At 33.4% G+C, this 20,303-nt stretch overlaps 2 protein-coding genes across 4 annotated transcripts; one reads left to right on the top strand and one right to left on the bottom strand.

Moving 5' to 3' along the window:
* The first annotated feature begins 720 nt into the window (after positions 1-720).
* Positions 721-15,402, top strand: LOC105253930. 3 transcript variants are annotated; one of them, XM_011262290.3, is made up of 20 exons: positions 721-976; positions 1,439-1,623; positions 3,135-3,236; positions 7,923-7,976; positions 8,222-8,282; positions 8,572-8,703; positions 9,079-9,160; positions 9,363-9,463; positions 9,876-10,537; positions 10,619-10,777; positions 11,002-11,042; positions 11,112-11,276; positions 11,393-11,519; positions 11,639-11,706; positions 11,808-12,191; positions 12,277-12,498; positions 12,957-12,962; positions 13,527-13,891; positions 14,132-14,185; positions 14,266-15,402. In XM_011262290.3, the coding sequence occupies exons 3-20, from the start codon at positions 3,143-3,145 to the stop codon at positions 14,531-14,533; spliced, it is 3,045 nt and encodes a 1,014-aa protein (XP_011260592.1). In that variant the 5' UTR covers positions 721-976; positions 1,439-1,623; positions 3,135-3,142; the 3' UTR covers positions 14,534-15,402. The 3 variants fall into 3 exon arrangements, with proteins under 3 accessions (XP_011260592.1, XP_011260594.1, XP_011260595.1); XM_011262292.3 differs by having other exon boundaries at positions 722-976; positions 9,879-10,537; XM_011262293.3 differs by lacking the exon at positions 12,957-12,962 and having other exon boundaries at positions 723-976.
* A 1,817-nt stretch (positions 15,403-17,219) lies between these two features.
* Positions 17,220-20,215, bottom strand: LOC105253931. The gene is made up of 6 exons (XM_011262294.3): positions 19,763-20,215; positions 19,201-19,252; positions 17,869-19,116; positions 17,695-17,791; positions 17,509-17,608; positions 17,220-17,428 (listed from the first exon to the last, which is right to left on the bottom strand). The coding sequence occupies exons 1-6, from the start codon at positions 19,866-19,868 to the stop codon at positions 17,367-17,369; spliced, it is 1,665 nt and encodes a 554-aa protein (XP_011260596.1). The 5' UTR covers positions 19,869-20,215; the 3' UTR covers positions 17,220-17,366.
* Positions 20,216-20,303: the final 88 nt, after the last annotated feature.

The raw sequence follows: 20,303 nt of genomic DNA, 5'->3' as shown, positions 1-20,303 counted from the left end.
GCGTCAAAAAGTATGACATGCGCAGTGTGCCTAGTGATTTGTTGAAACGCTGGAGCAGTCAGTAAATCATCTAAATTGCGGAATATTATCAAATATTATCATTATTATCAATATTATCAATATTATCATTATTATCAAATATTATCAATAAAATGTCAGTTAATTATCGTTATCATCAATGGTTATTAGAATGCAGCAGCATTATTAATCATGAATATAAGAAACAAAAAAAAGTTACGTGCACACTCCACACGTTATATCCTATACAAAGAATACATTGTAATAAATAATATTCATGTTGTATTTAGAAAACATATATTTATGCCAATTATTCCTTCTGTTTGGTTATGTTGTAATACGCTACTAATCGCGCAATTCTATAATATATATTGTATAATGATATCTATTATATCTATTATATCTATTATATTTATTATATATTATATATATTAATACATTTTCTATTAAGAATATACAATCTACTTACCTCTACCGTATTTATTAAAATTTTGTTACTAGACATTGTTTTAGCGGTTTTAGCGTCAAGATGCTGGAATCTGCCTGTTCAGAATTATGCGCAAGGGTGCTGCGCACGTGTTTTTGACGCTCGACGCTTGACGCTAAACGCTTCCATCTAAAGACGCCTTAAGATAATTATATGATGTAAGCGTAAAAAAAGGTGAAATATGTGCTTATCCAACAAGACACGAAGAGATGATTTTTGCGATAATTCATTTTGTTATTCTTTCTTTATTGCGTTTCCGATTAATGACTGCTATCCTTCTTTCAGCTTCCATTACGAGCGGCATAAATCTTTCTTCTCCGTTTTTCTCGGGAAGCGTGGGAGAACCGCATTTACCTCGCGCCTTCGGCTCGCCCGCAACAAGTGTTCCCTAATCGATAACATGCCCTGCGAGACCCTTTCAACGACGCCATGAGTTTCACAGGAGTTAATTCGTACTTCACATTTCTCATGGTATAATTTTTATTCCTTTTTTTTCTATCTTTAAAAAATTTTATTATACTAAAAAAAAAGAAATAAATATAAACGATAAAGCGAAATTTAATTTTTTCGGAGCAACCTCGCCGATCGGTTGCTGCTCTTTAGATTCTTCTCTTTCTTTCTAAGACAATTAATCGCTTTATTAAGGAGAAATATATTGTTAGATAGAATTTTTATCTATCTGTCAATTTTCAGCGACGCGATGATTTATTCCCTTAGATGCTCCTCTTTATTGTCGTCGATGACAGTACGTGTGTGCGCCTTTTCTCTTTCTTCCTCCCACTCTCCCTCCTTCTATCTCTCTCCCCCTATCGTTCTGTGTCTTTGTTGGCCCGCTGCCGGCACAATCGATTTCAAAATACGACGACGCACGGCTTGCGCGCCGTCGCCTGTTGTACCTTCCTCCACCTCTTTCTCATCGTCCTACCTTTTCAGTCAGTGCCATCGCTGCGGCGGAACCGGCGGCCGTCCACGGGAACATGGTCCAGGAGGTTCTCGCAGCTAGCACCGCCGAGTGGTGATCGCCAACTCTCTCGCGAAGCGGAACAAAATTGTGATTTTCGTGGCGGCGTGCACTATGTGCCGCAGGGTGTGAAGAGACCGTGTTACGTCACGCCCAGGTGAGGACGAATCTACGTTTACACCCAGCAGTTTCACCCTGATTCCCTCCTTTAATATCTTTTGAAGAGAAAAAATTCGCGGTAAAGGTATGCGATGTAAACTTGCGTCCAAAAAATAAAAAAAGCCTCTTTATAATTGTTTTCTAACAGCAGATTTGCGTGTTCTAAATTTCTCTGCGCTAGATTCTTTTCTTTTTTTTAAGGGTAAATTATAAAGATTGTGTAGTTAAAGGGGCTATATCAAGATACACGAGAACATATCTTCTTTACCGGCGTTATAATTGCACGCTATCATATTTACATTGAATGTTAACTGAGGGGATGTTAACATCGCAGGAATTTATATGAAATTATATTTGGATACTTAATATGAATAATAAAAATCGTTATCGCGCGTGTCTCGCTTCCGATAATATCCGAGAATAATGTAAGAGCCAGAGAGCTAAAATCGGATGGCGGCGCGCAGGTTTCCCAAGGGGATGCTAATTTGTCTTTGGAGGAGGGTGAATGTGACTACAACCTGATGCTTCGAGATATATATAAATATAGAATTATATGTAATCACGGAAAGAGGATGCTTTTTTGAAGATAAAAAAATAAATGATAGAACGGAAGGCATCTGGAAACAGAAATCAAAGGACAGGATTCTCTCGTCAAAAAACCCACATAGCATCTATGTTCAAAAGACATTCACAAGACATCTTGAAGATATTCAATCGCCCAAAGATGTCTTCTGGATACCTTCTTGACGTCTTTTGGATATGCATGCTATGTGGGAAGTAAAAATAAAAAATATTTTTCTTATTTCTGTCTTTTATATAATTTGTGTTGAAGAATCTGTTAAACGATTTCTTTTTTTTTTGTTTACCAGAAAATGATTCAGATTCACATTTAGAATAGCATTTTTTATCGTCAGTCAGTTTGCTGAAAGCAATGTAGATTATGCCGTGTGCATTGACTTTTGTTAGATTCGTATTCGATCGAGTGCGGGCGATGCACTCCAGGGCGATGCACCTAGAAAAGCTACTTACACTAGCCTTCTAGAAACTATTGCTGCACAAGTCCGAGTGTATACTTCTATAAACAGTTCATGAACTAAGATCTTGACGCGAGAATACATTTATGTGTCTTTAAGACTTAAGTAAAATATTTTACGTAAGTCTTAAAGATACATAAATGTATTTCTATGTGAAATATTTTACATAAATCTTAAGGCACATAAATGTATTTTTATTCTCGTCAAGATCTTAGTTCATGAACTATTTATTGAAAATATTTTATATATTCTCAATGATTTTTTAATCATCAGAAACTATAATAATTTAAAATTGTTAAAACTTAAAAAACAAAAATAATTCACAATGTTTCCGCATCGCTTATTCACTAGGATGCCGATTACATTTGCTTTATTTTTCTGCGAGTAAAAGAGAGAGGAAAGTGAGATAAAATTATCCTATTATAGATGCTTGAAAGAACGGACGGAGTGACGTAAAGTGGATTCACAATTGCAGGAACATCTATGGGCCGTAAACGGTGGTGGCGAGGAGGTCTGGTGGAGCTCTTGGTGCTCTGTGTCCTCTATCACGTCGTCATTCTCGCTGATGGCAATGTTGGTGAGCACTGAATATTATTATTCGAACGAGCGAGAAGATAATGGCGTTCGTCTCCAGAGAGTATACTTACCCTCGATGCGAAAGTTCGTAATCTGAATAAAGTAACGTGGCTATTATTTTCCGTGCAGAAATATATTCTGCGAAAAAGAGACCAGTATCAGAAATATATTTTCCGATAAAACTTATTTTCGTTCGAAGAAAATCTTGAATCGTCATTTTTATCTATTTTTTAATTCCAAATGAATTTGCATTTTAATTTCAAATAATTGGAAAATTAATTTCTTTCTATTACGTCTTCTAGAATCTCTCGAAGAATGTTCGCCTCTTTTAAATTAATAAAGAGATGAACTTTAAATCTCTTTATATATATATATATAAAAATAATATATATAAAAAAAATAAACGAGAGGGTTTTTAAAGAGATAGGAGATATCACATAGTTTTATGGTGAAGCGTTCTATTCGATACTCGTACTGTAAATCATCGTTAAATTGCACTCCGCGCAATCAAGCAGAAACCCTTTGTGCGTGAACGTTAAACACGAAGATGACAAAGGATGAGAGATATATTACGTAGATATAACGACAAGACATTGAGAGACAATGGACGAAGTCCACGGTAAACTCAATTAATGAAATAATTTTATACCACTGTTTTTAAATTATACAGATCATTTAACATCGCACCAAAAAATTGAACAGCTCTTAAAAGATTCATGAGATAAATTTCCTTTTAATTTACATTCTAAAATAAAATTCAAAATCTCTATAAAATTTTTGAGTCTTGATATAAATCTTGGAGAGCCTCTTTATAAATCGCCTTAAAATAAATCCGAAGTATATTTCTTGTAATTCAATTAACATCCACTCTCGATACTTCTCTGTAAAAATAAATTTTATCTCTTCAATCAATATTTTTCTTAACGATAAAGTGATGTAAGTATTCAACTCGAAGTATTAACATCGATCGCGCGTAATGGTTGACGCCCCATTAGGTTGTCGCGTGATATTATACTTCTTTAAGTGCTGTTTGGTCATACATTTGTGCAAAAGTATACTTATCGATTAACAACACGTGAAAAAATATGCAAGCGAATTACTTTTTATTAACCGCAAATATATTGTTTACATTTCACAAGAATGCGACTATAAGGTGCAATAATCAATTAAATTTATATGTAAAAGTTACACAATGCTGCGTAATAGAATAGGAGAATTTAATTAATTAGTAATTAATTAATTAGCTAAACGATGTAGGTAGAACCTGAAAAGATTCGAAGGGTGTTTATTGTATAGCTAACGATGTGGGTGGAACCAGAAAAGATTCGAAGGGTGTCTATTGTGTATTAAAATATTTGTCGATTAATTTTAATATGTATTATATGGTTGTGTTTCTGTTTAATGTAATAGAAATGTAATAGGTCTCACAATAAGTAAATGTAATAGCCAAAGTAATAGAATTGTAATAGCTCTAACTACAAAGAAAGAAAGTAGGCGCTAATTGACATTGGTGCACGACATCAAAGTTTTGCGACTAAATTTCTAGCTCACCATATCGACTTCTGAATGACGTCAATACAAAGAAACTTTCTGTTATCGTTCGCGGTGCACTTTTACGAGAAACCGGGATTAGGGTCGTCGATCCTTATCGATCATTCCCGTTATCGTTCTCGTCATCATGATGCTCTTCATCGTGATGTGTAGCTTATGCGAATTCACTCGCGTATTTTATAACTCTCTTCTCTACGTCGACATGAAAGCTTGTTCAGAAGATTATTGGAACAAAGTTGATATCGTAAAACGGGCTTCTACAATAGGTACCTACCACTTATAATAACTAAGAGAGATAAATTGCGTTCTTTCACAATATATCACTTAGTTTTCCCTATCACTTGCTTTATTTTCATATCAAAGTATCGATCATTTTAGAGCATTTGTAAACACAATCGAGAAACGAGGAATGCTTTCTCAAAGAAAAATCGATATCCGTAATTAGAGAAAAAATAAAAAAAAAATAAAAAAAAATATTAATAGGAGCTAATTGCATGTGGTAATGAGATAATAAAGTTCTATTGGGAGAGAGAGAAAGAGAAATATTTAAAATTGCATCTGACTGACATAGTAATATTAAATAAAATATCTATAATATCTATAAAGCAAATTTTTTTCTTCTTTGAATCTTTGAAATAATCGATTCTTTTTTATGTTTCAGTTTTTAATTAAGGAAACTCTAAATAATAACGAAAGGATATTGTATAAAATCTGAAAAGTTTTAAAATAATCCTCCTCATCACTCATGAAATTAGGCAATATTTTGTCGTCTAAAAATCAAGAGGGTCTCTCTCTTTCTCTCTCTCTCGCTTTCTGTCTCTCTCTTTCTCTTTGTTACACATTCATATATACATATATATATATATAGAAGTGTTCGATTTTCGCCCACGACACAACTCGACAGTTATCGAGCGTTCATCCCACGCAGCCACCGCCTTCGCGAACTTCCAGATATCTCTATCGCGCGCGCGTAACGTCATCCCTCTTCCTCTATCTTCCTGTTTCTCTCTCCCCCCCCCTCTCTCTCTCTCTTTCCCTATCACGTGCGCGCGCGTGCTTGTGCAGATAATATAACGCGACCCTTTGCTTATCTATTTCCCCCTCGTATACCCCTTTCGTCTCGTTTAACCCCTGCCACTTCATGCAATCCCTTTGCCATTGCCGCGAGAAGTACACACATCCACGTGTACCCCGGTACTCATCATTCCTACATTTCAATTTTCCTTTATGTGTATGTAAAATGCATATATATATATATATATATATATATATATATATATATATATATATATCCGTGATTCACCTGCTCGATCGACCCACCTCCACATATTTAACCCTTAGGCAAAGATATTTTCTCTACATAACAGAATGCCGATTTCATTCAGAATTGACGGTAGATATTATATATGAAATACAATAATGCGAAGAGATTATCCTCGATGATAAGAGATTATACTTTCATGTGAGCTATATAGCTCAGCCATCAATACTTCTCGCATTAATTACAGTTGATCCTATTCATCATTTCCTTGATAAATACAGAACGTTGATCTTCCCACATGTAACATGCAAATATATAGAGATATTATATAATAAATGAAATTGTGTATACATTTTTAATGTTACATATTCTTTCTCAAATGATTATAAATATTGTTTAGATTTTTTTCTGCAGTTCGTCACGAATGTTTAAATAGATTTTATTCAACTTTGGCTCTCTCTCTCTCTCTTTCTCTCTCTCTCTCTCTCTCTCTCTCTCTCTCTTTCTCTCTCTCTCTGTTGACAGAGATTTACTCTGTTGCATGTGTTTTGTATTTTATTTCATTCTATTCTTTAATTACATAATAGATTTTCATGTCTCTCTTGTATATTCAAGAGAGATTTATTCTTCATCCTAATAGACAAATATAAATATATATGAGTAACATTTTTCTTCCATATTTTTGATATATTTTTCTTTTATTTATTTCAACACAGCTATAACTTATGATTTACTACAAATTAAAAATGCAGTCACAACATATCAAAAGGATGAGTGCGTTCACTTGTAGTGATGTTCATTAATTGTATTCCACATATTTCCGCGCTCTGAGCTGTGCACAAGCACGTGCGTGCCCTATTAATTACACACGATCACCCACAACTGCCCCATCCTTTAATCTTTTATACGCGTCGAATATCATCAATCGTCTCGCAAACTCTCACGAGAATACGATTTCGATAGAAATCGAATGCATAATAAAAAACGCTTACGCAGATAAAAAATTTTTCAAAACAAGATAAAACAATCTTTTAATTGTGTGTTTCAGATTACAATCGAGATGAGATTGAATGAGGGATTAAATTATTAAACGATACAAAAGAATGATTAAAAATCACAAAGAGAGGAAGAAGGTCAAATGAAAGGGGGGTAAAGAGGGTTTTATAGAATTTCTCAAAAATGAGAATCTATATCTTGGTTAAATGCACCAAGTAAAATATATGCATATGCCGTGTTTTCGTTTAAAATTTCGCGTACAATTAAAAAGAATTTTTCAGACATTTACCATCCGCTGTGGCTCGTAGACGCTAGTTTTCTTATCATGTTATTTAATATATAACGAGCCTAATTCCTTTCGATTTAGTCAAATAAAAGAGCTCGAGTTTTTTCGTTCTTTTTTTTAGATGGTTAAATGTCGAGATTTTTACATAAATTTTCAATGGAAATGTGGCTTATCCACAGACGCAGATCAAGTAATCACGCCTTTATAGGACGATACTATTATTAGAAAAGCTCCATTCTTTCCGAATTTATCCACGATATTAAATGTAATGCTGCTATTTCGGGCGGATTATAATCAAACTATCTCTGTGTACATTTTCTCAGCGTAACGCTATTTTTATTCTTTAATAATGTGTTTCGTGAGTTATGTGATACGATATGGTGAGGACCTGATCGATTGTATCGCGAGCCCTTAAACAAGACTAGAATCAGATTACACATCTATGTTGAAATATTTGCATAGTTTAGTGGCATATGACGTAGATGCTTGGAATTGTATGAATGCGAAAAAACTAAATGTTACACTTTGAAGCTAAAATTTCTCTCTCTCATTCTAAATAATTTCTCTTAGTTATAATCGTTTTGTGTTTCTAGGATGCCTATTTAGCGAAAACATATGCGACCCCGAGGCGGAAAAGTGCTTTGACGGTAATAGCTTTGTGTGATTAATTAATAAATTAATAACAAAACGAGAAATTCTCTTTCAATCTCGGTCTCTTTTTTGTCTTACGATATACAGAATCAAAAAATGATTCAAAATATATTTTGCGCGAATAAAGTTTAACAGATAAATTAATTATTAACAAAATCATGGATGATATTAATGTAGAATAATCAGTAGCATTTTTACTTTTCATTCACGATTTGCTTCATTATTAATATCATTTTTTCAGATCTTGCGTTTGGCAAATGTATACCTCGGTACACGAATTTAGAAAACGATGATTTATATCGGTAAGTTCTGTATGATAAAAATTATATTCTAAAATTGAAATGTATTTTTATAACATCTATTAATTATTGGCATCAGAAGGTGTCTTTTTCTCTCAAATGTTAATCCAATATATATGAATGCAATATACGTGAATTAAATTCTCATTCTGATCGATTAATTTTATCGCCGGGTCATCAAACTGTCTGTTATTACGTCTTTATCGTCTTTATTATTACGTAATCCATATTTTAGTGCGATCGACACTTATAAAATCAACGTATAACACTCTCTGTTCTCTATATCACGTAGATATAATCTCGATAAAGGTGAATTGGAGCTATTAAGACTGCAACTAGAGAAACTGGAATCCGACGGGTACAAGTGGAAGCATCCCTTTACACAATGTATTATGCAAACGTCGCTATATAATCTCCGGCATGGGTACGTCACCCTTTGTTGGAACTAGTAGTCGTGGTAAATGATTGTTCTGACGAATTAAAATTCGTCGACGTGTGCGTAAATTAATACACATGACTCTTTGTAATTTTAACTGAGTTTGCAAATTTTAAAAATGTTATTCTTTTCTCATCGTATAAAACTTTTTATCTATTATTTTTAATATTATCTTCAAAATGTAGTGAATATATTAACTCATGCTAACTAATTTTGTTTAAATATTCCAAGGGATTATTGTAAGAAACTTGTATGCGATGGATAAAGAACAGCATCATTTTCGTGAAAACATTTATGAAAAATAGTTTGCAAATTGTATCAACACAAGCATCATTTAATGAAATTCAATCCGAAACTTTTCAGACGAGACGATCCCCCCGATAAACGTCTCTGTGAATACCTAAAAGAATCAAGTTTCGATGAACAAGATGGACTTATTGACAAGGTCAGCATAAATCATAATACAGTTACAAGTAGTTTTCGTTTACATCGATTATGTATACATGTTTTTGCTTGTGCGCGAAAGATAATTTCTCCTATTAATGCCATCGGTTCTCTAATCATGATTATCTCTATCAAAAAATATCCTACTTTCCACAATGTAATATCGCTTCGATAGTTAACCGCCATCGATTTCCTTTTCCCAGGTAATTCCAGCGGTCGCCATACTAAGAATATCCACGGACAATGAAAATCCTGAGAGTAATTTGGCCGATGCTCTATATCGTTCCACAGACATCGAGAACAAGTATGTTTCATTTTAATCGAAGAAACATCGATAATAAATAGTAGATTTCTCAGCAAGCAAGTTTCTCTAATTTTCGTAAAGCGCGCACACAATTTCTTAATTAGATTCACATTTCTCCCCTTACGGACAGCGTATCTATTTAATCAATATTTTTTACTTTATTTTCTATTGTATTTGCGAATATATGCAAGTCCGAAAACAAAATTAAATAAAACAATAAATATAAAAGATTAAATAAAATATGTGAATCATTATTGCTGAATGTATATTTGTATGTTTATTATAATTCATTGAAAATGAAATAAAAAACAAATCTATTAAATATAAGGAATCTCTCTGATGTATATATTTACATATATTATATATATTTATGAATTCAATTTTTTTATCTTATCTTATTATTTATACCAAGCAGATCGCCGACTTTTTATGGCGAACAAGAATTATTACCGTACAATTGGAAATCCATCGGACCTTACAGATCTGAATATAAGAACTGGTATACCGATAAGAACGAACAGAATTCAGTCAATGACGAAGAATACGAGTACAGAAAATACTTATCGAATGACGTAGACGAGCAATTATATCCACGCAGGATGCGTCGCTACAGCTTCGTCGATGGATATAGAAATGATGGTATTGAACCACTCAAAGATCTGGAAGACGAAAAACTGCCTGAAGAGAATGATGACAAAAACTTTTATAACAGGCAGTTTTTATCTGCCGACGAGTTTGAATTTTTGCCAAACGAAAAATCATCGGATTATACGTTGCTAGAACCTTCCTCCGATGACGAGAAAAATGAAAGAGAATACGAAAGAGCCTTTTCCAAGAAATATAAACATCGAAAGAAACCACCGCACCTTGAATTCCTCGATTCTGATGCATCGACGGGACTGGATAATGAAAAGAGGACAGCGATCGAACGTGATGAGGTTGATTACGAGGATGGTGGAACTGACGAAAATAATTCGGGAGAGCTCGAAGAATCCGATACTTCTTCGAAATTAAACGACATGTACACCGAAGGAGGAGTTATGCGACCTTTGAGACATAAAACTGACGCGAGTGGTGAGTTTATTATATTTAATTAAGTTGTCTAGAAAGAGCCATTTTAGCTTTTTGCTTAGCTGAAATGTATCCGACTTGTAGGGACTTTGTATGATGAGGTATATGATGACAATGACTTGAACGCATATCTGTTGAGACGAGAATTGGCTGGCTTCAAGCGCAGAGAACGTTTAGATGTTAAGAAACCTGGACCGTTATTTTCGACAAATAATTACGCATTTAAAACCCAATCTCCGCCTAGTAAGTGAACTTAATTATATATATATATATATATATATATATATATATATATATATATATATAAAGAGAAGCTTGTGATCTGTTCTATCACTTTTAAATGATTTTCATTAAATATCTTAAAGATAAACTTGATAAGACGAAGCAAATATATTTCATTCAGATAATTATGTAAATATTTTAATAGCAAAAAACATCTGTTTAAAATCATACATTATATTTTATAGTCTCCCTCGACAATGATTATTCGGCATTGGACAATCAAGATGTAAGTCTAACCAAGCCCGAAACTTCGTCCACATTATATTATAAATATTACATCAGTATTGCATTTTAGAATAACGAAATATACGCACCGTTAACGAAAAAAGAACTACGCGGTACGTACAAAACGAATGAAGACTCATCAAGAACTTATAAAAATGTTGATCTGGATTATGTTTATATCATATTCGAGCAAGAATTTCACACATGGCTCGAAGGAGGACACGTGATCGCTAAGGTAAAACAAAATAACATCGTATTAATTCAGAGTTATAAGAGAATATTTAAAAAAAGAGCATAAATAATTATAAATAACGCATTAAATTAACACGAATCTTATGCGAACTTATTCAGGTCGAAGAACTCTTAGGATTGCCTTCCGGGACTTTGACAGATATACGAGTAGGTCGCGCAGAAGTAACATTCAAGGTCAATCAGAACGACAAAAATTATAATGCTACCGATGTAGCTAATAATATTGGTACGATATTATTTATATACCGTATTTTACGAAGATTTTAAAAATATAATACAAAAAATACGACGTAAGTGTAAATTTACTTTCATTTGCATGCAATAATTAGACATATCATATTTTAGATACAATACGTGGCAAATTACAAGATGCACTAGGAATCAGAGTCATTCGAGCAGGTATAGGCAACAAGGTATATTTGTGATAGATTCATTTTCTTTTCGAAAAATAGATCGATCTTCAAATTTCACATGTATGCGATATATGCCATCAACATCACGCGTCTTTTCACAGGCTAAATTACCGGCCACTCTGGAGGTAGCCAAAGAAAGTGAGATGAACTCTAGTTTGTTCGGTGCGTTGGTGGCCGCTGGCGTCGCAGCCGCGATCGCGGCCGCGGTGGTTACGCTGATAATCGCACGTCGCCATGCAAAGTGTCGAGCAAAGCTCGCCGGACTGACCACTCCAGACCCGGAGGCGTCCAAAGACTATCAAGACTTGTGCAGGGCGAGGATGCAGGCGAAGCAACCGAGCGAAAAGATAGAATCGCCGCGTATCACTAGTCTATCACGCGAGAACGAGTCTAATAACCTGCCTTCCAATCGCTCCAGCACGTCCTCTTGGGGCGAGGAACCTACCCTCTCCAACATGGACATATCTACCGGTCACATGGTTCTTGTAAATATACAGATTAATTAAGAAATGAGAAAGAAGAGAAAGAGATAGATACATATAAAAAGTCGAAATATAATCGTATTTATAGAGTTATATGGAGGATCATTTGAAGAACAAGGATCGCCTGGATCAGGAATGGGCGGCTTTGTGTGCCTACGGAGCCGACCCATCATCCACGGAGATTGCGGAAAGCGAAGCGAACATCCAACAGAATCGTCCCGGCGCGGCACTTCCCTACGATCATTCTCGGGTAGTTCTGAACGATCTTGCGAACGCCAATAACTCCGACTACATAAACGCTTCCACAATCGTAAGTAATTCCTGTGATGTTATTTTTTATTCGGTCATTTCTTCATTATCTCCTATCCTCCTGAAGCTTGCTAAAGTCTTTTCTTTTCTTTTTCGAAGCTAAATTTATCGTAATTGTATTTCAAATAATTCGCGAGAGTCCGAAAAATGATAGAAATATAAGTATCGTTCTTTTTTATAATTCTAAAGGCATGTATATAGCAAATGGATTAATGTTATAAAAAAATCAAGTGTAGTATTTTACAAATCAGAATTCAGGAGGATGTCATATTATTTCAATACGCGAGAATTTCAATAGGTTTGACTTACAAAAAGAAGAGACTTCTGATTATTTCAATATGTGAAAACTGCTAGGTAATTTGTAAAATAAAATAAGTAATTTTCGTTTTCACGCGATAACACATTGCTGAAATACATACGACATTCGATTTTCCGGCCGTCGCATCGCAATATATGTAGAAGTCGGTAAGTCACAGTCGAGATGGGCATGTCAAATTGATCGTTTATCGCAAAGTCGCAATTCACGGCGCAATTTGTCAGGCTAATGCTTGCGGTAGACATCTTTTTTTTAATGCATCATAATCGTAACGCAGTGAACTCTAGCATGTTTCTTATTGATAAGCAAGCCTTATATATTTTTCAATTGCACAGTTGGCGATGTATGGCCGTATTTATTGTTCACCCGATATATCCCCGTGTCGTAAATGGAAAATCCGAACAACAGAAATGGAAAGCGATGATAAAATGGGAACTTAATTGGAATTGTATCATTCAATCGGCTCTTCTGCTGTGAAAACATACAGGGTATTGCACAAGTAACCCTGTTTTAAATCAAAGAAAAATAAGATTATAAGACATCGAGTACGAAATTGATCAATTAGATTGATCGAAGTTTTCACGACACAAAATCACGTATTAAAAAAAAAAGAATGAATTTTTCGATTAATCTAATATATCGTTTACGATACGAAGTGTTTATCGGATGTTGTTCTCGCCGTGATAATAATATCATAATTTGTTTTCTTGCAGACGGATCACGATCCCCGGAATCCGGCTTATATAGCTACGCAAGGGCCGCTACCACAGACCACGGCTGATTTCTGGCAATTGGTTTGGGAACAAGGCAGCGTAGTAATCGTGATGCTGACGCGACTCACCGAAGAAGGTCGCGCCATGTGTCACCGTTATTGGCCCGAGGAGGGATCGGAACTCTATCACATCTACGAGGTGCATCTGGTATCGGAGCATTTCTGGTGCGACGATTACCTGGTGCGCTCCTTCTATCTCAAAAATCTACGCACCTGTGAGACACGTACCGTCACGCAATTCCACTTCCTGTCCTGGCCGGAGAACAGTGTACCGTATTCCACGAAGGCTTTGCTCGAATTCCGCAGGTCAGTATCGATCTCGTTGTCTATTATTATTAAAAAATTTTTATTTTATTATTATGCAATTTATTATGTAAATTATGTATTACATATAGATTATTATATATTATTAAGAATTTATTGTAATTACTAATTTATTAACAATACTTATAACATTGACGATACAAGAGAAAAAGGGAGAAAAAGGAAATAAAGATAATTTTTATTATAAAGATATTTTATATTTTAATCTTTTTGTCATTGTAGGAAAGTTAATAAATCATATCGTGGAAGATCATGTCCGATAGTCGTGCATTGCAGGTGAGTGTAATAGTTGTAATTTATGTCCAAAATTAATCTTGTTAGCGATCTATATACTCTTATATGTGATCCTTCTACAGCGATGGAGCTGGACGAACTGGTACTTACTGCTTGATCGACATGGTCCTAAATCGCATGACAAAGGGAGCGAAGGAGATTGATATCGCCGCTACTCTCGAGCACATTAGGGATCAAAGGCCCGATATGGTTGCTACGAAACAACAATTCGAGTTCGTTCTGATGGCAGTGGCGGAGGAGGTACACGCGATTCTCAAGGCTTTGCCGGTACCGCCTAGCGAGAAATCCGCCACGGCAAGCGGTTCTTCACCTGCGAAATCGGAACAGTGAAACTAACGCTGGCAAATCAACCCTAAACAGTATCAAGAAATCTGGACGGTTTCTATTTTATTCTATTGGACTTAACAAGAATTTCATTGTTTCCTTATTCATTTTTTTACGAATAAAATTGAAAAGAGTCTATTTTTTTTTAATAATTTTTGAAACTGATACTTTCACGATTCAATACCGATATTGATAAAAAGTCCAGATAGATTAAACAATTATGCCTGCCAGCTATTTTGTACTATTCAGGGTTAAAATTACAATCGAGATGCAAAAGGTAAGAAGTATCTACTATTGCATTTATTTTGATGTGTCACGTGGAAAGCCAAGTACTTTTACTAGCTGTTTACTACGATGTACCCTATTAAGGAGTAAAGACAATTCAGTTTTTTTTTCGGTTTAGAATTTTCTACACGCCCGGTACTTCCCGATTAATGCACCTCTTCGCGTGTCATTAGTTTTAGAGTGCACTAAAACGTCGCGAGCTTCTTCTTTCGTACTCCGACTACTGCTTCTCCGAAGCGCGAGAAAAGAAATGATAGTCAAGTCGACTTGAATTCCTAGAGCACAAGAAATATATAAACGTATAACCAAAGTTTGCAGTTTTAAGTTAAGTGCAATGTATAAAGAGGAAAGTAAGAGCAAGAGACTTGAAGAAATGCATTTATGTTGAGCCAATCTAAAATGTGATGCATTATTTTTTTTCTTATCTACTCTGTAAGATGACCGTTGACACCGTTTTATTATCATCGCGTACATCCCTTTCTGCTCATTCAGATGCGGCCTATTTCAAGGATTAAGTACCTGTAGAGAACAGATAAACAGACAAACGCAGAGACCGACATAGATCGGGATACGGTTTGCCAGAGGCAACGTATAATATATCAACGACTGAACTCTATTACTGTGCGATCGATCGGTGATACAACGGAACATTTTATACTAGTAGAATCTAATCTAGCATTTTGTTTAGCGTTAAACGCGGCCATTTAAAATCGCGGAGCTTTATTCATTTGATATAAAGGATTGCACGCAGTATTAATAATTGAATTTAATGAGATCAAACTAGCTCTAGTTAACATTAAATATGCAACATAAATACAGGTCAGGATTTTCATTGTCCGTCGACAAAATGTATTATCTTTTGTAGACAACAGGATTTTCTGTAGAACATCTATAAAATCGAGAAATTGTATTAATTTTAATAATTTAAATATATCATATCGACTCAGTATAATCGTGATGAATTGATTTTATTTGTAATCGCGAAACACATTTGTATAACATTCTATTCTTGCGTGTACATATAATTTATTACACTCAATTGAATTGCATTAACGTGCCCTTCGACTAACGTGCTTTAAAATAGCTTTAAAATTTTGGATGAATCTTTTGACCCAGAGAAAGAATCGATAAATAATAATCAACATAAACCAATCAGCTAAGTCAATTGTGTAATACCAAAATATACATACGTGAGCACAAATCTATTTTAATGCAGCAAATCGAAACAATACCAGAAGGTTTTGTTATCGTCTTTATAAAAAAAAATCTAATATATTCTACATATTTATTTTGTATAGAGACGAATTTTTCTGATTATTCGTCAATATCAAGCTTTGTTATATCGTAGAGTTATCAAGAACATGTTTAAAATACGTGTGAATGATCGATCGGACAGCTACAAATTATTACATTAATCCGTGCAAGAAGTCCGGATATAATTGTACAATTTAAGTAACATTTTACTTTTCGAAATTGTAAGAAAATTGGCTTGATGTCTTAAAATATTATGTATGCGCGATTATTTCGCTGGAGAATTATATATAGCTTAATGAACGATATTAAATGGTGCAGATTATATACGTAAATATATAATCCACGCTTGGGATATCCAGGTGTATTATATCAAGGTTTAGTACTATATTTAACGATTCGAAACTTGCATTATATTGCAAGTCTTTTAACATGATACGATTGTTTTATTGTTTTTCCCGCAAATATATTCTGTACACGTACACACATATCTATTTAATAATGCATCTATTTATTAACTCGCCGAAAACTAATAATTCTTGAGAAAGTAAGAGACGGGGGACAGTCTATCTTGATTTAAATATCTTTAAACGATGTCGCGAGAAATTGAAATCGAAGCTGATGTCGATTAAGGATTAAAGTTTCGCGAGCGCCTATGAAATTAATTAATTAATAACATTGTATTATTTTTGAGAGGATTTCGGAAGGAGCACTGATGTACCTTGAAACTGTGTCAAACTTCGCTTGATCACTGCAACTAAGTTTGATTAGCCTTCTTTAGTACCGACTCATAAAACAGATTCTATATTTTTATGTAAAGGGATGAATCTATATATTAAAAAAAAATGAAATAATATAGTTATATATATAAATCTATACTATGTTACCCCCAAAATATAATACTATATACATGTTGTAAAATAATAAATCGATCTATGTTCAAGCCATGACCGCATTTACACTTCCCTCCATCTCTTAATACGTATATTTTATATCTAATTGCAATTATTTTATGATTAATATTTAGTTTTCTAAAATTTTACTAAGGAAGGAAATATAATAAAATACATGTGTGTGTGTGTGTGTGCGTATATAATAATGAAAAATATGAAATATAATCAAACTTTCTTATTTTAAAATTTAAAGTATTCTCTTATATTATGAATTTTTTTTATTTCCATTCTTTCTCAAGAAACCTATTATCTGATTAATGATATATAATATGCATTGCTTTGCAATCAATATTCAATGTGCATATATTCATATTTACGAGTGACTTAATAGAAATTTAAATGATGATATATCAGATTTTATTTCGCCGATATGTGCTTGATAGTGTCTCAGGAAATTCTGGATCCCAAAATCCTTTAAAAAAAAAAAAAAAACAAATCATATATTTTATATAATGTATCATGGAAGTAATAAGAAACATATTAAATGTGTACCTTCTGGTGTATTCGGTCTCTCGTATTTATGTCGATGCCGCGAGCACTGATTCTTTCGCTTCTGCAATTCATCCTTTGATAGCAACAAATTCTTGTAATACTAAAAAATTACATACAGAAATTAATATTTCTTCATAAAGAAAAGTATTTGTTTCTTGTGTACATATTTTAATCATGTTAATTTACTTCTTCACATTCCCAACAATCCCAGCCATTCAGCCTTGCTCTGTCAGCTTTGCATCGCATGTTAATCTGCTCTGAATTCTCCTTTTTTGTTGGCAATCTGCAAATAATATTTTTATTATTACATATTATATAATATGTAAGAAAAACTTATGTTACCAATTAAATAATATTTACACGTCAAACTTAGCTAATAGTGCTTTTTTCCCAGGTGGCTTGTTCTCTATATCATACAAACTGAAATCATCCGTATCATTTTTGTTTATAGCTAGCTTGGCAGATAGACAAAAGTTCTCATCTTCATAGATAAAGGCATTTTTCTTTTCAGCAATATTTTGTACTTTTATTATCGATTCATCTTCCTTTTTAATTTGAACATTGGTTTCATTACACATTTTTATTGGTGAAAGATTACTTACATTACTTTTATCTTTCCGTGTATTAACTACAGTATTAGATGTGTTTCCAATCAATTTCGGGTTATCATTTATTTCTATAAGAGTATGTTCAGGTGAAGAACATAATGCAAAATCTATAGCATCTATCATTATCTTTGGTGCAATGCTAGAAACAGGATTGTGACATTTATATTTACTTGAAGAATTTTTTATTGCAGAAGTTTTTCTCTTGAGTCTTAAACGGTGCGTAATCTTATTGTTAAATGTGATGTTTCTTTGTGTAGGGCTAATCTCTATTATATCCTCAAAAGTTTCATTAGTATCTGCTACATTATTTTTCATAATCTTAGAAGTGATATTTTTCTGTGTAGGACTGATCTTTGTTACATCATCAAAAATCTCATTGGTATCTGTGATATTATTTTCTGTAGCTATAAATGCTTTTATTACAGAAATGTCTTCTATAGATTTTTGTTCTATTTTGGACAATATACTGTCTGGCTTATGTTTCTGTACATTTAGTGGTTCTGTCTCTTCGTTACACTTGATTGGATGAAATACAAGTCGAGATTGCTTTAATCTTCTTCCATCCGGCAAAAATGTAGTTTCCACATGCTGTGATGTACTAATCTCTAATTTCTTATTATATTTTGAAGGAACCTTTTTAGAGCTACTATGTATGTTCATGTCTGACATTAAATTATTATATATCGATGCTGGTTTAGGCGAACGTGCGAACTTCTTTACGGAAATACTGCCAATTCTTGGACACTTTCTGGAGAATACTGGGCTCTTTGATGGGCTTTCATTGTCGGTATCTTCACACGAAGATTCTTTCGAACATAGAGAAGAATCAGCTTCAATATTAGATTTAAAATTAACAGAGTCTACATTTAGTGTATCTAATTCCAACAATGAAGTCTTTTCTTCTTGTGCGATAATGTCATCGTTCAACTGTCTTTGAGGCGTTAATAGTTCGTCTTTTATTTCTGTGCAAGGGTTATCAGTCACTTGGAATGAAGAGTGTCTACAAAACATTGATAATTATCTGTGAATTATAATTTTTTTTATTCGTGAGATTATATAAATAAGATTATATATAAAAACCTACACATTGCATTGTTCATATTTCTCTTGCAACTTTATGTATTTTTCCCATAAATCTACAAAAAGGTGAAAAAAGAATCATTAAACAAATTATTTATATCAACATAATAATCTGCTAATGCAATTCAAATATTTAAATTTTCGCGCGCTTAATTCTTAGTAACTTTAGCTAGAAAGTGCGGATTATTATTTGAACTAGAGCTGTTTAGTAATTTAGTTCAGATATTTCAAACAATCGACTACAGAGGGCGACAAAATTTAGCGCTATTTTTACACTTAGTTTCTTCCATTATTTTCAGAGGGCGTAAATATCTGTATGAAAGTAAAGTCAGTTACTTTATATGAAAGTTTTCCAAAGTATGTCAAAACAATTTATAACTCAAAAATTTACAAATTCAACGTTTTGAAAAATATGCACGAATTTATATGAGACGTTGCAAAAATAACACATATATATAATAATTGCTAATTTTTAATTCGTACTTTCTTTGTCTCTCTGTCTTTCTTTCTCTCACAATATTTAATTTAAAGAAAAAGCAAGATTGGAGCATTATGTTTATACTCACTTTGATACTGTTGGAATGCTTCCTGTAAAATTCCCATGTAATTTTCTATCGCTTTTCTGGCAACTTCATCATGTATGAGACAGTTAAATTGTAAAAATGTTGACATTATCGGAGTACGTTTTGAAGCAACAAGTATCTTTCTTAGTTTCTTCAACCAATGTTTGCTAATTAAATCTTTTCGATAAATTATCCGAATAAAATGTGCACTTTTGTATGTTCACTAATTTTAATTACACGATCTTCAGCATTTATTTATTTACATGTATCACACATCTATGCATTCGATACAATCCGCCATAATAGTTATCGTACAAACTTACATGTGACGAAAAGAAAACTCAGGGACGTCCCAAAAACTCCAAAGGTCCCATGGGGAATTTTAAGAATTTGATATTTTTTAACTATATAGAAATATCTCTAATAGAGGTGTATCTAACAATCATAAAAGTATCTATACAGCTCTAATCTCATTAAATTTTATTTAAAAAAATATTATTTCATTAATTATTAAATTTCACATTTCAAAAGAAAAAAAATATTT

This window comes from Camponotus floridanus, unplaced genomic scaffold (genome assembly GCF_003227725.1).
Source record: "Camponotus floridanus strain SB8 unplaced genomic scaffold, Cflo_v7.5 scaffold21, whole genome shotgun sequence".
Classification (NCBI taxonomy): Eukaryota; Metazoa; Arthropoda; class Insecta; order Hymenoptera; family Formicidae; genus Camponotus; species Camponotus floridanus.
The sequence above is the reverse complement of the archived record's forward strand: the minus strand, read 5'-3'. Positions and strand labels throughout refer to the sequence as shown.

Excerpts from the sequence above, each read along its gene's own strand:
- LOC105253930 (XM_011262290.3), top strand. The coding sequence starts at position 3,143 with ATGGGCCGTAAACGGTGGTGGCGAGGAGGTCTGGTGGAGCTCTTGGTG. Across the intron at positions 3,237-7,922 it reads TCTCGCTGATGGCAATGTTG|GATGCCTATTTAGCGAAAAC; the intron begins GTGAGCACTGAA and ends TTGTGTTTCTAG. Across the intron at positions 10,778-11,001 it reads TAAAACCCAATCTCCGCCTA|TCTCCCTCGACAATGATTAT; the intron begins GTAAGTGAACTT and ends TATATTTTATAG.
- LOC105253931 (XM_011262294.3), bottom strand. The coding sequence starts at position 19,868 with ATGTCAACATTTTTACAATTTAACTGTCTCATACATGATGAAGTTGCC. Across the intron at positions 17,792-17,868 it reads CTATTAGCTAAGTTTGACGT|ATTGCCAACAAAAAAGGAGA; the intron begins GTAAATATTATT and ends TATTATTTGCAG. Across the intron at positions 17,609-17,694 it reads ATTGTTGGGAATGTGAAGAA|TATTACAAGAATTTGTTGCT; the intron begins GTAAATTAACAT and ends GTAATTTTTTAG.